The sequence below is a fragment of the Myotis brandtii genome, unplaced genomic scaffold (assembly GCF_000412655.1).
Source record: "Myotis brandtii unplaced genomic scaffold, ASM41265v1 scaffold87, whole genome shotgun sequence".
NCBI lineage: Eukaryota > Metazoa > Chordata > Mammalia > Chiroptera > Vespertilionidae > Myotis > Myotis brandtii.
The window spans coordinates 355,804-369,432 of record NW_005371548.1 but is presented as its reverse complement, the minus strand read 5'-3'; the positions used below and the strand labels follow the sequence as shown (position 1 = coordinate 369,432).

The 13,629-nt window shown below is 41.2% G+C and overlaps 1 protein-coding gene across 2 annotated transcripts in view; it reads right to left on the bottom strand.

Moving 5' to 3' along the window:
- Positions 1-7,421: 7,421 nt before the first annotated feature.
- BHLHB9 (basic helix-loop-helix domain containing, class B, 9) overlaps positions 7,422-13,629 on the bottom strand; it is a 12,947-nt gene continuing 6,739 nt past the window's right edge. The window contains exons 2-4 of one of the 2 annotated variants that reach the window (XM_005884879.2): positions 12,270-12,353; positions 11,633-11,701; positions 7,422-11,320 (exon numbers count right to left, since the gene is read on the bottom strand). In XM_005884879.2, the coding sequence (XP_005884941.1) occupies positions 9,388-11,019 (1,632 nt within the window). In that variant the 5' untranslated portion in view covers positions 11,020-11,320; positions 11,633-11,701; positions 12,270-12,353 and the 3' untranslated portion in view covers positions 7,422-9,387. The remainder of the gene's footprint in view (positions 11,321-11,632; positions 11,702-12,269; positions 12,354-13,629) is intronic. The other variant, XM_014532282.1, reaches the window with a different exon arrangement.

The window sequence follows — 13,629 nt, the reverse complement described above, 5'->3', positions numbered from 1 at the left end:
GATAAATGTTTTCGGCGGGCCGCATGTGGCCCGCGGGCTGTAGTTTGAGGACCCCTGCTTGACCATAATTGAACCTGGGACCCTTCAGTCTGCAGGCCGATGCTCTATCCACTGAGCCAAACTGGTTAGGGCCAGATCTTATTTTTATAATTTTTGTTACACAAGTATTTATTTACCTCATTAAAAGTATAAATAAGGTAAGTGAAAAATAATAAAACACTCAAGTCCCTCCAGCTACAATCAGTTAGATTTTTGATATGTCATTCCAGTTTTTCTTTTTGCATGTAAACTATTATGTTTCAAAAAGAATATGATGCTTTAGTTAATATAGATTTCTTTAATTATTTTTAACTGATGCATAGTATCTCATGTTATAGAAATAATGTTTTGGAAATACTGTAAATTATTTAACTAATTTACTTCAAGAAGTGCCACAAGGATGTTTCAATGCACCTGTCCCCCTACTTTATTTTTATTTTTTTTAAAATATATTTTATTGATTTTTTACAGAGAGGAAGGGAGAGGGATAGAGAGTTAGAAACATCGATGAGAGAGAGAAACATCAATCAGCTGCCTCCTGCACGCCCCCCACTGGGGATGCGCCCGCAACCAAGGTACATGCCCTTGACCGGAATCGAACCCGGGACCCTTCAGTCCGCAGGCCAACGCTCTATCCACTGAGCCAAACTGGTTATGACATGTCCCCCTACTTTAGAGATGTCCAGATCAGCGACACTGTCATGGTGGGTGAGTGCTGGCCCCTGAGCAAGACCATGTGCGTCAATGTGCTCAAGGTCACCAAGGCCACTGGCACCAAGAAGCAATTCCAGAAGTTCTGAGAAAGGATACCTGCCCACTCTCCCAAACAAAATAAAATAGCGCTATTTTCTGAAACAAAGTGGAAAGTATTATATAGACTATATATTTGAAAGTATTATGTAGAGTCTTCAATAAATTATATTGCTTTGATTGAAGGTGGTATGGAGCACACAGATCCAACCCACTCTCCCTCCCCCGGAACCTCTTCAGGGCCTTCTGAAGCATTTTCAGGTAATCCTAGAACTTGCAGAAACACAGATTGAAAACCAGTGCCCTGGGGTAAAGTATCCCACCGGTATACTGGAAATGGCTTACAGATATGCTACAGATACTACTTCCTTCAGTGCTCAGTGGTTGCAGCAGCAATAAGGCAGATGCAGTCACTGGGGCTGATGCCTTTAATGGAGAGCATATGGGTGTTTATCACAGTACAAATATCATTTTCTATGTGTGTCATGACATGATAAAAATTGAAAACACTAATCTAGAGAACAGAAATATTCACTGTATAGCCATGCCTATAAAATAATGATCCTGGTGCGGCTCATAAACTGGTTCTGAAAGCAGTTCCAATGTTGCAAAGAATTACAGTATAAGTGTATGGCTTTCCACGGGGGCCATTTTAAAGGATAAGATTCATATGCACTTATATTTTGTTGTGTTTTTAACGAGTGCAGTCAATCACATCATATTGTAGTATATAGAATCAAGATGGTTCTGATTAAGAGTAGTGCTTCATATTTTTAAACCACAATAGCCTGACTACACATGAAAATCACACAATACAGCATGTGCCTAGTGGAGGATACTCTCTCCAATGCAATATCCATTTTCCATTTTCAAATAAAAATATTTCATCATTGAGGAGAGGAAATAGCACTTTGTTGATTCAAAGCAAAGCATCTGTAAACACATTACTGCTTTCCGAATCACTCTCCCCCAAACCATTACTAACATACTAGGTCCTTTGTTCATTCCTGACATATTTTAGAACTTTGCGCAGAGTACCTCACTGCACTGTGGGGGGTGAAGTGGCAAGAGTCTACACACACACACCATTTTGCAAGTTTCTGGGGTTCGGGGAAAGCTTGGCAATGACTATTGAGAAGGACATGGCATCTCTAGGAGAGAGGGAGCCAGTTTCTTTCAGAAAATTTGACAACAGGGTATATAACACTGTCCTGCAGGGAATAGGTGTCCAGAGACAAGTTGAGAGGGTCCTACAATTTCTGAAAGCAAAATCTGCATGTTGGTTTACTGAAGAATTTTATCAGCTCATTATTAATTCTGTTGTTCTGAAGCTTATTTTATACAATGACCAATCTCTAATCTGAAGCTTATTTTATACAATGACCAATCTCTAATCTGAAGAATTACATAATCTTTACAAGGCTCTAACTGGAAAGCAAGTCTGCTCACTGCGAAGCTTGTGCTTGTCTCATTAATAACCCCCATTCTGTCTCAAGCTTGCTAGTCTGCTGACTGTGGCCATTGCCTGTGTGTGTCCACATCACAGTATCAGCACAGCTAAACTCTTCATTCTTCCGTTTGTAATTTAGTTCACAAAATGTAAAGTGGTATAACTGTTCTGTTTGTCAGTTGGTGGTATTTGGAAGGGCCTGAATCTGGAGATCACATGGGAAGAGTAGCAATGAGGGGGCATAAGTAAAACAAAGTGGTATACACATGTATATACACCACTCTCCTCTTCCCACTAGATGATGGGGTCCATCCTCACATCCCTAGAAGTAACACAACAAAATGTAGCGGTATGATTTAATTGTCACATCCATAACACAAAATATTATGTAACTTTTAAAATGTTATAAAAACATATTTTCCCTCTGAGAGTAGCAAAAATTGAAAATATTAATACTGAGTGATGACAAGTGTATGAAGAAATAGCCATTCATGTTCTATGGCTTGAGAGAATATGTTTTGAAAGTCAGTTAGCCAATATATATCAAAATTTGTAAATGTCATTAAAAAGGGGAAAAAAAGCAGCTCCTGACATTCAGGAACTGGCCTAGAACTCACAGCTAGGCCTTGGTATTCTCATGTTGAATATAAACAATTTCACTGAACATTAACGTCAAATAAGGCCACTCTGTGACTGTGATGTATCAAGACAAAAACAAGACCACTCTGGAATCATGTATGAACACAGATAAACATTGTCTCCATCACAAAAATGACCGAATATCCCCCTATTCTTGCTAATATGTGTGATTGCTACTTCTTTACCTATCATTTTAGCTTTGGCCTAGTTGTTCCCATTTGTAGAGTAAGACTGATTTAGATACCAAATCACATAATTACTCATGCTTCCTGACAGCTTTCAACCTACAGCAAAGCCTCGCTTTCTTAAACCCACCCAAATCACCTAACACAAGTCCCAATACTGTAAGTCATTTCTAAATCCTCTTACTGAAGCACCCCATGATTTCCCATGGTATGTACTCTACCTCTGTGCGACTCAACTTTTTAAAATATAAGCATGTTCCTGGTAGTTTTTGGCAGGAGGGCATTGCCATTCATGATTTTTGACAAGGCAGTTTCACTTCAAGGAATTTATCATACAGAAATATTCAAACAAGCATATATAATATATATATGTATATATATGTGTATATATATATATGTAAACTTCAGGATTATATATGCCTAAGCGACCTTTACAACTGGTCAACCAAATGACTGGTCAGCCAGTCACTATGATGCACACTGACCACCAGGGGGGAGATGCTCAACACAGGAGCTGCTCCCTGGTGGTCAGTGCGCTCCCACAGCCAACCTCCTGTGATCCTTCCCCCTGGTCGGTTGGCCCCAATCACTGGCCGGGCCAAGTGACCCCACCCATGCAAGAATTCATGCACCGGGCCTCTAGTAAAGATATAAACAAAGAATCATCAATTTACACAGGAGAAAGAATATACAAATATGCTAAAGAATATGAAAGAACATGCCAAAAAGTTATGTTGCATAAAAATTACAAAATGCTTCTGAGAGAAATTAAAGATGATCTAAATGAGATATTCAGGGGTGAGCAAAAGTAGGTTTGTAGCTGTGAGTACACAAAACAGAGTTTATTCTTGTATTATTATTTATTAACTAGAGGCCCAGTGCATGAAATTAGTGCACTCAGGGGGGTCCCTCAGCCTGGCCTGCACCCTCTGGCAGTCTGGGATCCCTCGGGGGATGTCTGACTAATGGCTTAGCCTTGCTCCCCATCAGTTGGACCTTCTTAGCACTGCTGCAGAGGTGGGAGAGGCTCCCGCCACCACTGCTGTGCTCTCCAGCTGTGAGCCCAGCTCATGGCTTCTGGCTGAGCAGTGCTCCCCCTGTGGGAGTGCACCGACCACCAGGGGGCAACTCCTGTGTTGAATGTCTGCCCCTGGTGGTCAATGCACGTCATAGCAACCAGTCGTTCCGCCGTTCGCTCGATTTGCATATTTGCCTTTTATTATATAGGTTTATTTTATTACTAGTATATTCCATACAACCAACTGTAAACCTACTCTGCCCCTTGCATATTCTCTTAATAGGTCAGAAGATTCAATATTGTTAAAATGTCAGTTATTCCCAAATTGATCTATTGTTCAAAGCTATCTCAACCAAAATCCCAACTGGAGGTTTGGTAGAAATTGACAAGCTGATTCTAAAATTCATATGGAAAAACATGAATAAGAATAACCAAAAATAACCTTGCAAAATAATAAAGTTAAAGGACTCACACTGCTTGATTCAAGACATTATAAAGCTATAGTAATCAAGAGAGTTTGGCATCATAATCAAGATACACAAGTGGATCACTGAAACAGAATGCATACGAAAATATGTCCAACATCATTAGTCATTAGCTAAATGCAAATTAGAATGAGATATGGTTAATATTAAAAAGACTGACCACACGAAGTGTTAGCAAGGATGTGGAGGAAAAACCAGAACTCTCATACACTGCAGCAAGAATGTAAAATGTTACATTTCGGAAAATGTAAGTTAAACATATACTTACCACATGATCCAGCTATCCCACTCCTAGGTATTTATCCAAGAGAAAAGCAACAGTTGTACATGAATGCTGATAGCAGTTTTATTTCTAATAGCCCAAATATGGAAACAATCCAAATTTTCATCAACAGGTAAATGGATAAGCAAAGTGATATAATCATATTGCGGAATACTACTTGACAATAAAGAACAATTACTACTGATACATATAACATGGATGGATCTCAAATAATTATAGTAAGTGAAAGAAGCCAAACATCCCCAAAAGAATACATGTGTGGATTCCATTTATATCAAATTACAGAAAATGGGAATGATTCTATATTGTCATAAAGCAGATCAGTGGTTGTCTGAGGGCAAGAGACACTGAGTGGTAGGAGGGAGGGGACTACAGAAGGACATGAAGGAACTTTTCAGGGTAGTAGATGTGTTCACTATCTTGATTATGGTGATTGTCTCTCGTGTGTATACATATGTCAAAACTTATCGAATTGTATACTTTGAATATGTATAGGTTAATGTATGTGAATTATATCTCAATAAAGCTATAAAAAGCATGTGGCAGATATGTTTAATACTATAATTGAAAAAATAGCTGGAAAGACGAAAAGGCAAGTTGCAGAACACTACAGCCTTATTTTTGCAAGAGAATTTGTGCATATTGTTTAAGAGGATATGTAAAAAAAGATTAGGCGGAGTTCCGACCAAGATGGCGGCATAGGTAAACACCGGAGACTGCTGCCGCAAACAACCACTTCAAAAATACAACTAAAAGACGGAACGGACATCACTCAGAACCACAGGAAGGCTGGCTGAGGAGAGACTCTTCAACTAGAAGGAAAAATAACAGCACACCGAGGCTCAGAGGAGGCGCAGTGTGGAAAATACTCAGGTGCGGAGGTGCGCGCGCAAAGCGGGCTGGTGGCTGAGAGCGCGGTTGTCGTTTTCGGTCAGGGGGGAGTCTCAGACTCTGAGCTCCAGATACGGGCGAATCGCTGGGGACTCGGACCCAAACGGGAGAAGCGGGAGTGTCTGGCATCAGTTGGAAGGCAGCTTTCCCTCCGAGGTTTGCAGCGGTTCCGGGGGTTCTGAGAAGCAGAGCCTCTGGGAACAGGACTGAGGGCACCATAACGGCTCCCTCCGCCCGCCCTGTTGAGCCCGCCCCGCCCAAGCCCTGCGCAGAGCCATTTGCCGGATCGCCTCAGGCAAAGGCTAGATTAGCACCTCCCCAGAGGACAGAAGTTTTCCGCGGCAGACACAGCTGATTCACACAGCCAGTCGGCCTGGTGGTCAAATCCCTCTAGTATTAACTACAACAATCAAGGCTCAACTAGAACAAGACTGCGCACAAAGACCACTAGGGGGTGCACCAAGAAAGCATAAAAAATGCGGAGACAAAAAAACATGACAGAAATGGACGATATAGAGCTAAAAAACGCAATTTTGAGGGCTTGCAATAAACTTCTGGAGAGCCTCACGAAAACTAATGAGACCCTCGATGCTATGATAAAGAAACTAGAAATTAAGCATACACGCTCTGAAATAAAGAATATTACACCCAATAGCAGACCAGAGGAGCGCAAGAATCAAGCCAAAGATTTGAAATGCGAAGAAGCAAAAAACACCCAACCGGAAAAGCAAAATGAAAAAAGAATCCGAAAATACGAAGATAGTGTAAGGAGCCTCTGGGACAGCTTCAAGCGTACCAACATCAGAATAATAGGGGTGCCAGAAGATGAGAGACAGCAAGATATTGAAAACCTATTTGAAGAAATAATGGCAGAAAACTTCCCCCACCTGGTGAAAGAAATGGACTTACAGGTCCAAGAAGCGCAGAGAACCCCAAACAAAAGGAATCCAAAGAGGACCACACCAAGACACATCATAATTAAAATGCCAAGAGCAAAAGACAAAGAGAGAATCTTAAAAGCAGCAAGAGAAAGAGACTCAATTACCTACAAGGGAATACCCATACGACTGTCAGCTGATTTCTCAACAGAAACTTTGCAGGCCAGAAGGGAATGGCAAGAAATATTCAAAGTGATGAATACCAAGAACCTACAACCAAGATTACTTTATCCAGCAAAGCTATCATTCAGAATTGAAGGTCAGATAAAGAGCTTCACAGATAAGGAAAAGCTAAAGGAGTTCATCACCACTAAACCAGTATTATACGAAATGCTGAAAGGTATCCTTTAAGAAGAGGAAGAAGAAAAAGGTAAAGATACAAATTGTGAACAACAAACATGCATCTATCAACAAGTGAATCTAAGAACCAAGTGAATAAATAATCTGATGTACAGAATGAACTGGTGATTATAATGAATCAGGGACATAGAAAGGGAATGGACTGACTATTCTTGGGGGGGAAAGGGGAATGGGAGATGCGGCCAAAAAAAAAAAAAAAAAAAAAAAAAAAAGATTAGTAGGCACTATGCACCAACTGTTAACACACACACACACAAATTGAGTGATTCAAAAATATGCTGCAGTAACACATTTATTGTGCAAAGATACAAAAAAAAAAAAAAAAAAAAAAAAAAAAAAAGATTAGGCACTATGCACCAACTGTTAACACACACACACACAAATTGAGTGATTCAAAAATATGCTGCAGTAACACATTTATTGACGTGCAAAGATATTCACAATATACAGATAGTGGGGGAAAGCAAGTTATAAACATTTACAGTATGATCTTGTGTTAGTTTCTTAACTGTTGAAAAATTTCAAAGCATATAACCCACTATTTTTGCACACTGGGACATTCTCTTCAACTTAGACCAGGGGTTGTAGTTCCTACCATGAACCGTAGAGAACATAGCCATAGTCCAAAAGTCCTGGGGATGCTTTCTGAACCATGAAGACTTCCAGGAATTACTGTTATGTCAGTTGAGGTAGCAGCTTCTCTCCTAGCTTTCCTGTTCTGTGCTGATAAAGCTGCAGTTCTGGGTCTAAATTTCTCCAATTAAGTCTATCCTGTACAGTTTTAGGCTGGTACAAATGCAGAATGTAGACTAGACTACTAGTAAAAGATGGAACCTTTTGACATTTCATGATACATATGAAATAGAAAAAATTATAAAAAATTATGATTTTGCAAGGAGGAAGAAAGCAATTATCTTTTAAAAAATGTAATGTATGAAACAACGTACAGAATGAGTCCAGTTCTGACAAAAAAATATAATCAGGTTGAAAAAGATAAGGATATAGCAAATTTTACTTGCTAATGACTCAAATTTACATGTTATTCAATAGTTTTGGGTACTTACTGCTTTCCAGGAGCTGCCAGTTGGTATCCATACACTCATCCCAGACTTCTCTGCTGACTCCAAATGCCTAATGGACATGTGTATTTGGAGGAAGTGAAGAATTGCAAGACTGGCAGGGGAATTATCTACAGCAAACTGAATCATTAAAACCAGTCTCTGAGCCTTCAAGGCCACCACTTAAAAAAGTGAGAGGACTGTAAGGTTGCATAGTAAATGGTTTTTTAAATAGACAGAACAGCTATGCCACCTGCCTCTATGGGAATGTAGGAAAAAAGTATTTAACTTCCCCAATTCTCATTGGAGGTGATCCACAATGAGTTATATAAAAAAGAAATAACTACCAGTACCTAGGCTCACAGGACCATTGCCAGAAGAGGGGGGGAAAACCTGTATACTGCCAACACATTGCCTGACATAAGAGCAGGTACTCAGCAAATGTTTCCTCCCTACACCTACCTCCTTTCTCTTCTGTGAGATGACTTTGACATAAATGAAGTAGCCTAACAATGAGTTATAAACGTAGTAGCGACATTTAAAAGTGAATCTGACATTTTATCTAGGATTCAGGGCCATTTCTGGGTTGTAGAATATGCTATATGATGCAGGCAGAACAGGAGGAAACTTAATTCTTATATTAAACATCTTATAGAAACACCTACCTTCTTTATGTTGAGAGTGTACATTTCACAATGGGTATGAGTGTGCGAATGCATACATGATCTGTTAGTTATCTTTTTGTGTGTATATATGCCTTTCTGCAACTAGATTATAAGTTAAGGCTATTTTTTTGCCATTTGAAGCCACAAATGGATCTAAGCAGACACTAATGAACAAGTTAGCTTATTTAGGATGAACTGGTTCACTAATTTCTTAAGTAAAATGTTGAAAAGTACCCCCTCTACACAAGATAAAAATAAACATTTTCAGCTCACAATGTAATAATATTTGATAACCCCAAAATGGTTTAGCTCAAACCTAGATACTACCACAAATAATAGTGTTAAAGACATCATTTATAATGTGCACACTATAACAAACAAAATATTATGCAAGGATCTTTGAGAACAGAGGAAGAAACTCTTCCACCACTCCAAGGCCACCACAGTCACCGCTGGAGTTGGACCTAAGGTGGAAGAAGAAAATGGGCTTTAAGCCTCTTCCAACTGTGCTCATCTATGCAGACAGCCAAACAGGACATGAGAGAGTAGAGATGGACTGTTTGGTAGAAGTAGGAGTTACCTCATCAGAATTTGGAGATTGTTCTGTGTTCTATTTCTGGCTCATTTTACAATGTTTCAATAATCATTTTAACTTCACGGAAAAGGTCCATGAGTGTGCTGTAACTCGACTGATCGACAACTACAATTGAACCCTTTCTGATATGCTCCTTTATGTTAATAAATATGGCCACAGCACTAACGAGACTGGCTTTTGCTTCTCTCTGGTTAAAGATTAGTTTTAACGCTCCTAATGCCCTTGTACTGATCATTTCTCTGGCTGCAACTGGGTTTTCAGACATATTCAAAAGTACCTTCAAAACAAGATTTCTGGTTTTACGATTTCCCTGGGAAAGCAAATAATAAAAGTCTGAAAGATAACTGGCAACAATATGGTGACGGTTAACATCAGTAGTCAGTTGCCCCAGTATTTTTAAGCCAGATTGCTGTCCGGGTGAGTTCAAGGGAAAACACATGGTTTCCTTACACATATGTTTAACATGTAATTCAACCTTGCGGTGTCTTTCAAGCCCACCAGGTTCATTCAGAGTAAATACAGCATTTTTTCTCCTTTCAGAGGAAGGAAAACTAAGCAAGCTCTCAATAAGTGTCACTACACCTACCTCATTAATGAACTCTTGGGCAAATGGATGAACCTTAATGATCCCCATTGCAATTTGAGCTACTTTATGAATGAGAGGATCAGTAGTTGACTCAAGTAAGGAAATAAGTTTTTCAAATTCCTCAGAAGTCATATAACATTCCATTTTGCAAGGACAAGCAAATGGCTTAATCCCATTCATCTCCCTGATCTTGATTTGGCGTCTAATCTGCTCTATAGTCTGAATGCAAGGGTCAGAACCAAATGGGTGCTCCGGGAGAGACTCTGAGCATGAGAATATGCTCTTAGAAAGACTCTCTGTTTCCTCAGGCGAAGCATGAGCATTTTCCTCAGCTGAGCCCAAGACAATATATGAAGGAGGCTTTGTCTCAGATGTGACTTGAGATCTAAATCCTAACACTGCTGGAGTTACAGCAGGGGCATTGGGCCAGATAGTTACCTCAGACCAGTCTTTGGGCCTATCTTTTTCATTAATTTCATCCACAGGCTGGGGCCTAAGTATTCTGCTCACAGGTTTAGGATCAGGGTCAAAACTAGTTTCATCTCCATCCCAAAACCAGTTCCCAATAACATTCTCTTCCTCCTCCTCCTCAGCCCCTGGCCTAGCTTTACAGCTAGCGCTGGCCACAGGCTCCAACTTCTCAGCACAGGATGGGGGACCAGTCTCAGCTTTACCTTCATCCTTGGCACTGGAACTATTATCAGTCTCTTCTCCATTCTGGAACCTGGAACCAACACTGGTCTCTTCCCCAGCACAGGTATCAATACCAGCCTTATCTTTACACATGGACTTGGTCTCAGCCTCGGCCTTTTTCACAGAACGACACTGAGACACTTGAGTGGCCTCATCTTCAACTTTGGGACTGAAATTTGCTGGGGCTCCTTTCTTCTCAGTAACAATCTTCTTCTTCGACACTGCCTTCACCTGTGCCACTGCATTTGCCTTAACCTCTGGCTTGGCTATTGCTTTGGCCTGGGTCTTGGCTACAGGTCTGCCTACGCCAGTAGCTTCTCTCTTTGTTTTAGCTTCTACACTAGCCCTTTTTTCAGTTTTGCCCTTATTTCTTTTCCCACCCATGATTAAAGCCCAGTTGTATCAATAATCCTATAGAGTCTTGGCCTTGGTTCTCAACAAGTCCTGGGTCAATATGTTGACACTTTCACGGGGTCAGAGACCAACTTTGTAGCAAGAGTTAGAGTCAATTGTCAGTTCAACAGTCACACAGTCCCCTTTCTGAACACAAAACTTCTGTCAATGATACAGACAGAGGGCAGAGGCACTCAGACTGAGGGAAGATGATGGTTCCTGAGTGCAGACTTGCTGAAAGTGATACTCTTCCACCACTCCAAGGCCACCACAGTCACCGCTGGAGTTGGACCTAAGGTGGAAGAAGAAAATGGGCTTTAAGCCTCTTCCAACTGTGCTCATCTATGCAGACAGCCAAACAGGTCATGAGAGAGTAGAGATGGACTGTTTGGTAGGAGAAGTGGGAGTTACCTCATTTTATCCCTTCCACACTCCCACTAATGTCCAACATCCTGCTCAGGCACTACCACACTCTTCTCTGCATTAAACAGGATCAGGGATGATGGGAAAGTTTGCTGAAAGTGAGAGAGGCTACAAAGCATCCAGCCCCTTTGGTATATACCACTATACCATACAGGTATATCCAGGTAGGCCTCACACCAACCTGCACTGGTCTTCCTTTCTTGATTGCTTCCAGTGTTGATAAGCCCTACAGCTGAAATCACAGGCAGACCTATGGACAAAAACACAGGAGGGACTGGAATTCAGAGTTTCAGTAGACAGACATGCACTTTGGTTTCTAGACCCAATACCTAGGTATCTTTCCAGATTTGGGGCTTTGGTTATACAGTTGGCCCTTGAACAATGCAAGGGTTGGGGCGCTGAAGTTGAAAATCTATGGATAACTAAAATCGATTCTCCACATACATAGATTCCCAACCACAGAGCTGAACCGTGAACAATGTAGGTTTGAATTGCAGTCAGTAGAACTGTGTGGATCAACTCAACTGTGGTAAATTGGAAAAAATCCTGTAAGTAGACCCATGCAGTTCAAACCCATGTTGTTCAAGGGTCAACTGTATGTTTCTGGCTTCGTCGTCCTCATGGTTTCTTTCCCCATTTCCTAGATGTCTGTGAATTATCCTATAAGCACAACCCTTTCTCACCCCCCCTTTCCTAAACAGGAATGTGAGGGCACAGCTGTCTAGAATGCTGGAAGACAATGGCTCCATCTGTCTCACCCACTTCCCAACACCCAATTCCCATCCCCAATTAGTAGGGGTGCTCATGCTCACACTCACCTTGGATCCAAATGAACAGTTTTGGTCTTCTTGAAAGTCAACAGCTACCTACAGATTTCTACAGGAACTGATAAAGGAATAAACCTACAGAGACAAACAGGCAGAGGAGAGAAAACAGAAGAGACTGAGATGGCCCAACAACCATGACAAGTGTTATAACATACGCTTTTGTACATTCAAGGTCATGTTATATGTTTCCCATCTGTCTGCTCTTGCCAAATGATTCCCCGTTCATTCCCCTAAGACCTGCAGTTTGTCTAATTACATACATCTCCCAACTCTGAAGTCAGTCATTTCCCCAGCAGAGGCCACACCTCTTTTCCCTAAACAAAAATGAGGTGCAAGAGTGGGTAGTGAAAATAGACAAATGTATTTAGAAAGAAGGCAGTAAAGATAATGGGGACTATTCTTTCAATAGGATCTTTGCATATCCCAGCCCTTCCTTCTTCAGGCATACATAGATCCTATCTCATTCACCACCTATACCAGCCAGCCCACAGCAGGGGACCTCAGGAGATGCTATCTTTCCCACCAAAGAACAGTCTTCTAGCTAGAGATGAATCATGCCATACAGAAAGAGGGAGGGGTTTTCAGCAAAACACCAGGAAAATATTGACAATAATAGAAAAATATCAGGTTGATGGACATAAACCCAGAATTCAGGTCCTAACACCTCCTTTTCAAGAATCAGGATATAAGTAAATAAATGCCTCTCAACATCCATGTTCCTCAGGTATCCACTCTCAGGAAATCCACAAAAGCTTTTGGGAGACTGCCTCTGCACCAAAATGAGAGAGGCTGTGAAAGGTATATGGAGATGGAATTTAGTCTGAAATAAGCAGATTGACTTCATGCATTAGAAACGGTCTCTACAGAAAACTGTCCCCTCTATTCTGAACCGCCATTACCTCAATATATTAAAGTAGGCTGGGATGTTGAGTAAACAGTTGCCAAATAAGAAAGGGGAATAACAGCACACTATTTGTTTATATGGACCCTTCCCATGAAAATCGATGGACTCCTCAGCCTGTCATTTGCTTGAATTTAATTTGGTGCAAGATCTAAACATAGAAGGAAATAAAACTGCTGTATTAAGAGACTGTATTTAGTGTCTTCTTAATTTAACCACTGAGTCTTACTTTTGCTTAAATCGCCGGACCTACCACGCAAACATGAGGCTTTGGCATCAACGAGGCGCCTGTGGGAAGGGAGAGCACCCAGAACGCAGGGCCCAACAGGCCCCTTTCCACAATCACGGCCCTGAGTAGCCATCGCCATCGCCCCGGCGCCCCCACCCCGGCCCCGGCCCCGCTCCCGCTCCGCCATTTCTCCCCAGCACCTCCCCTCAGCCCTCTCCCAG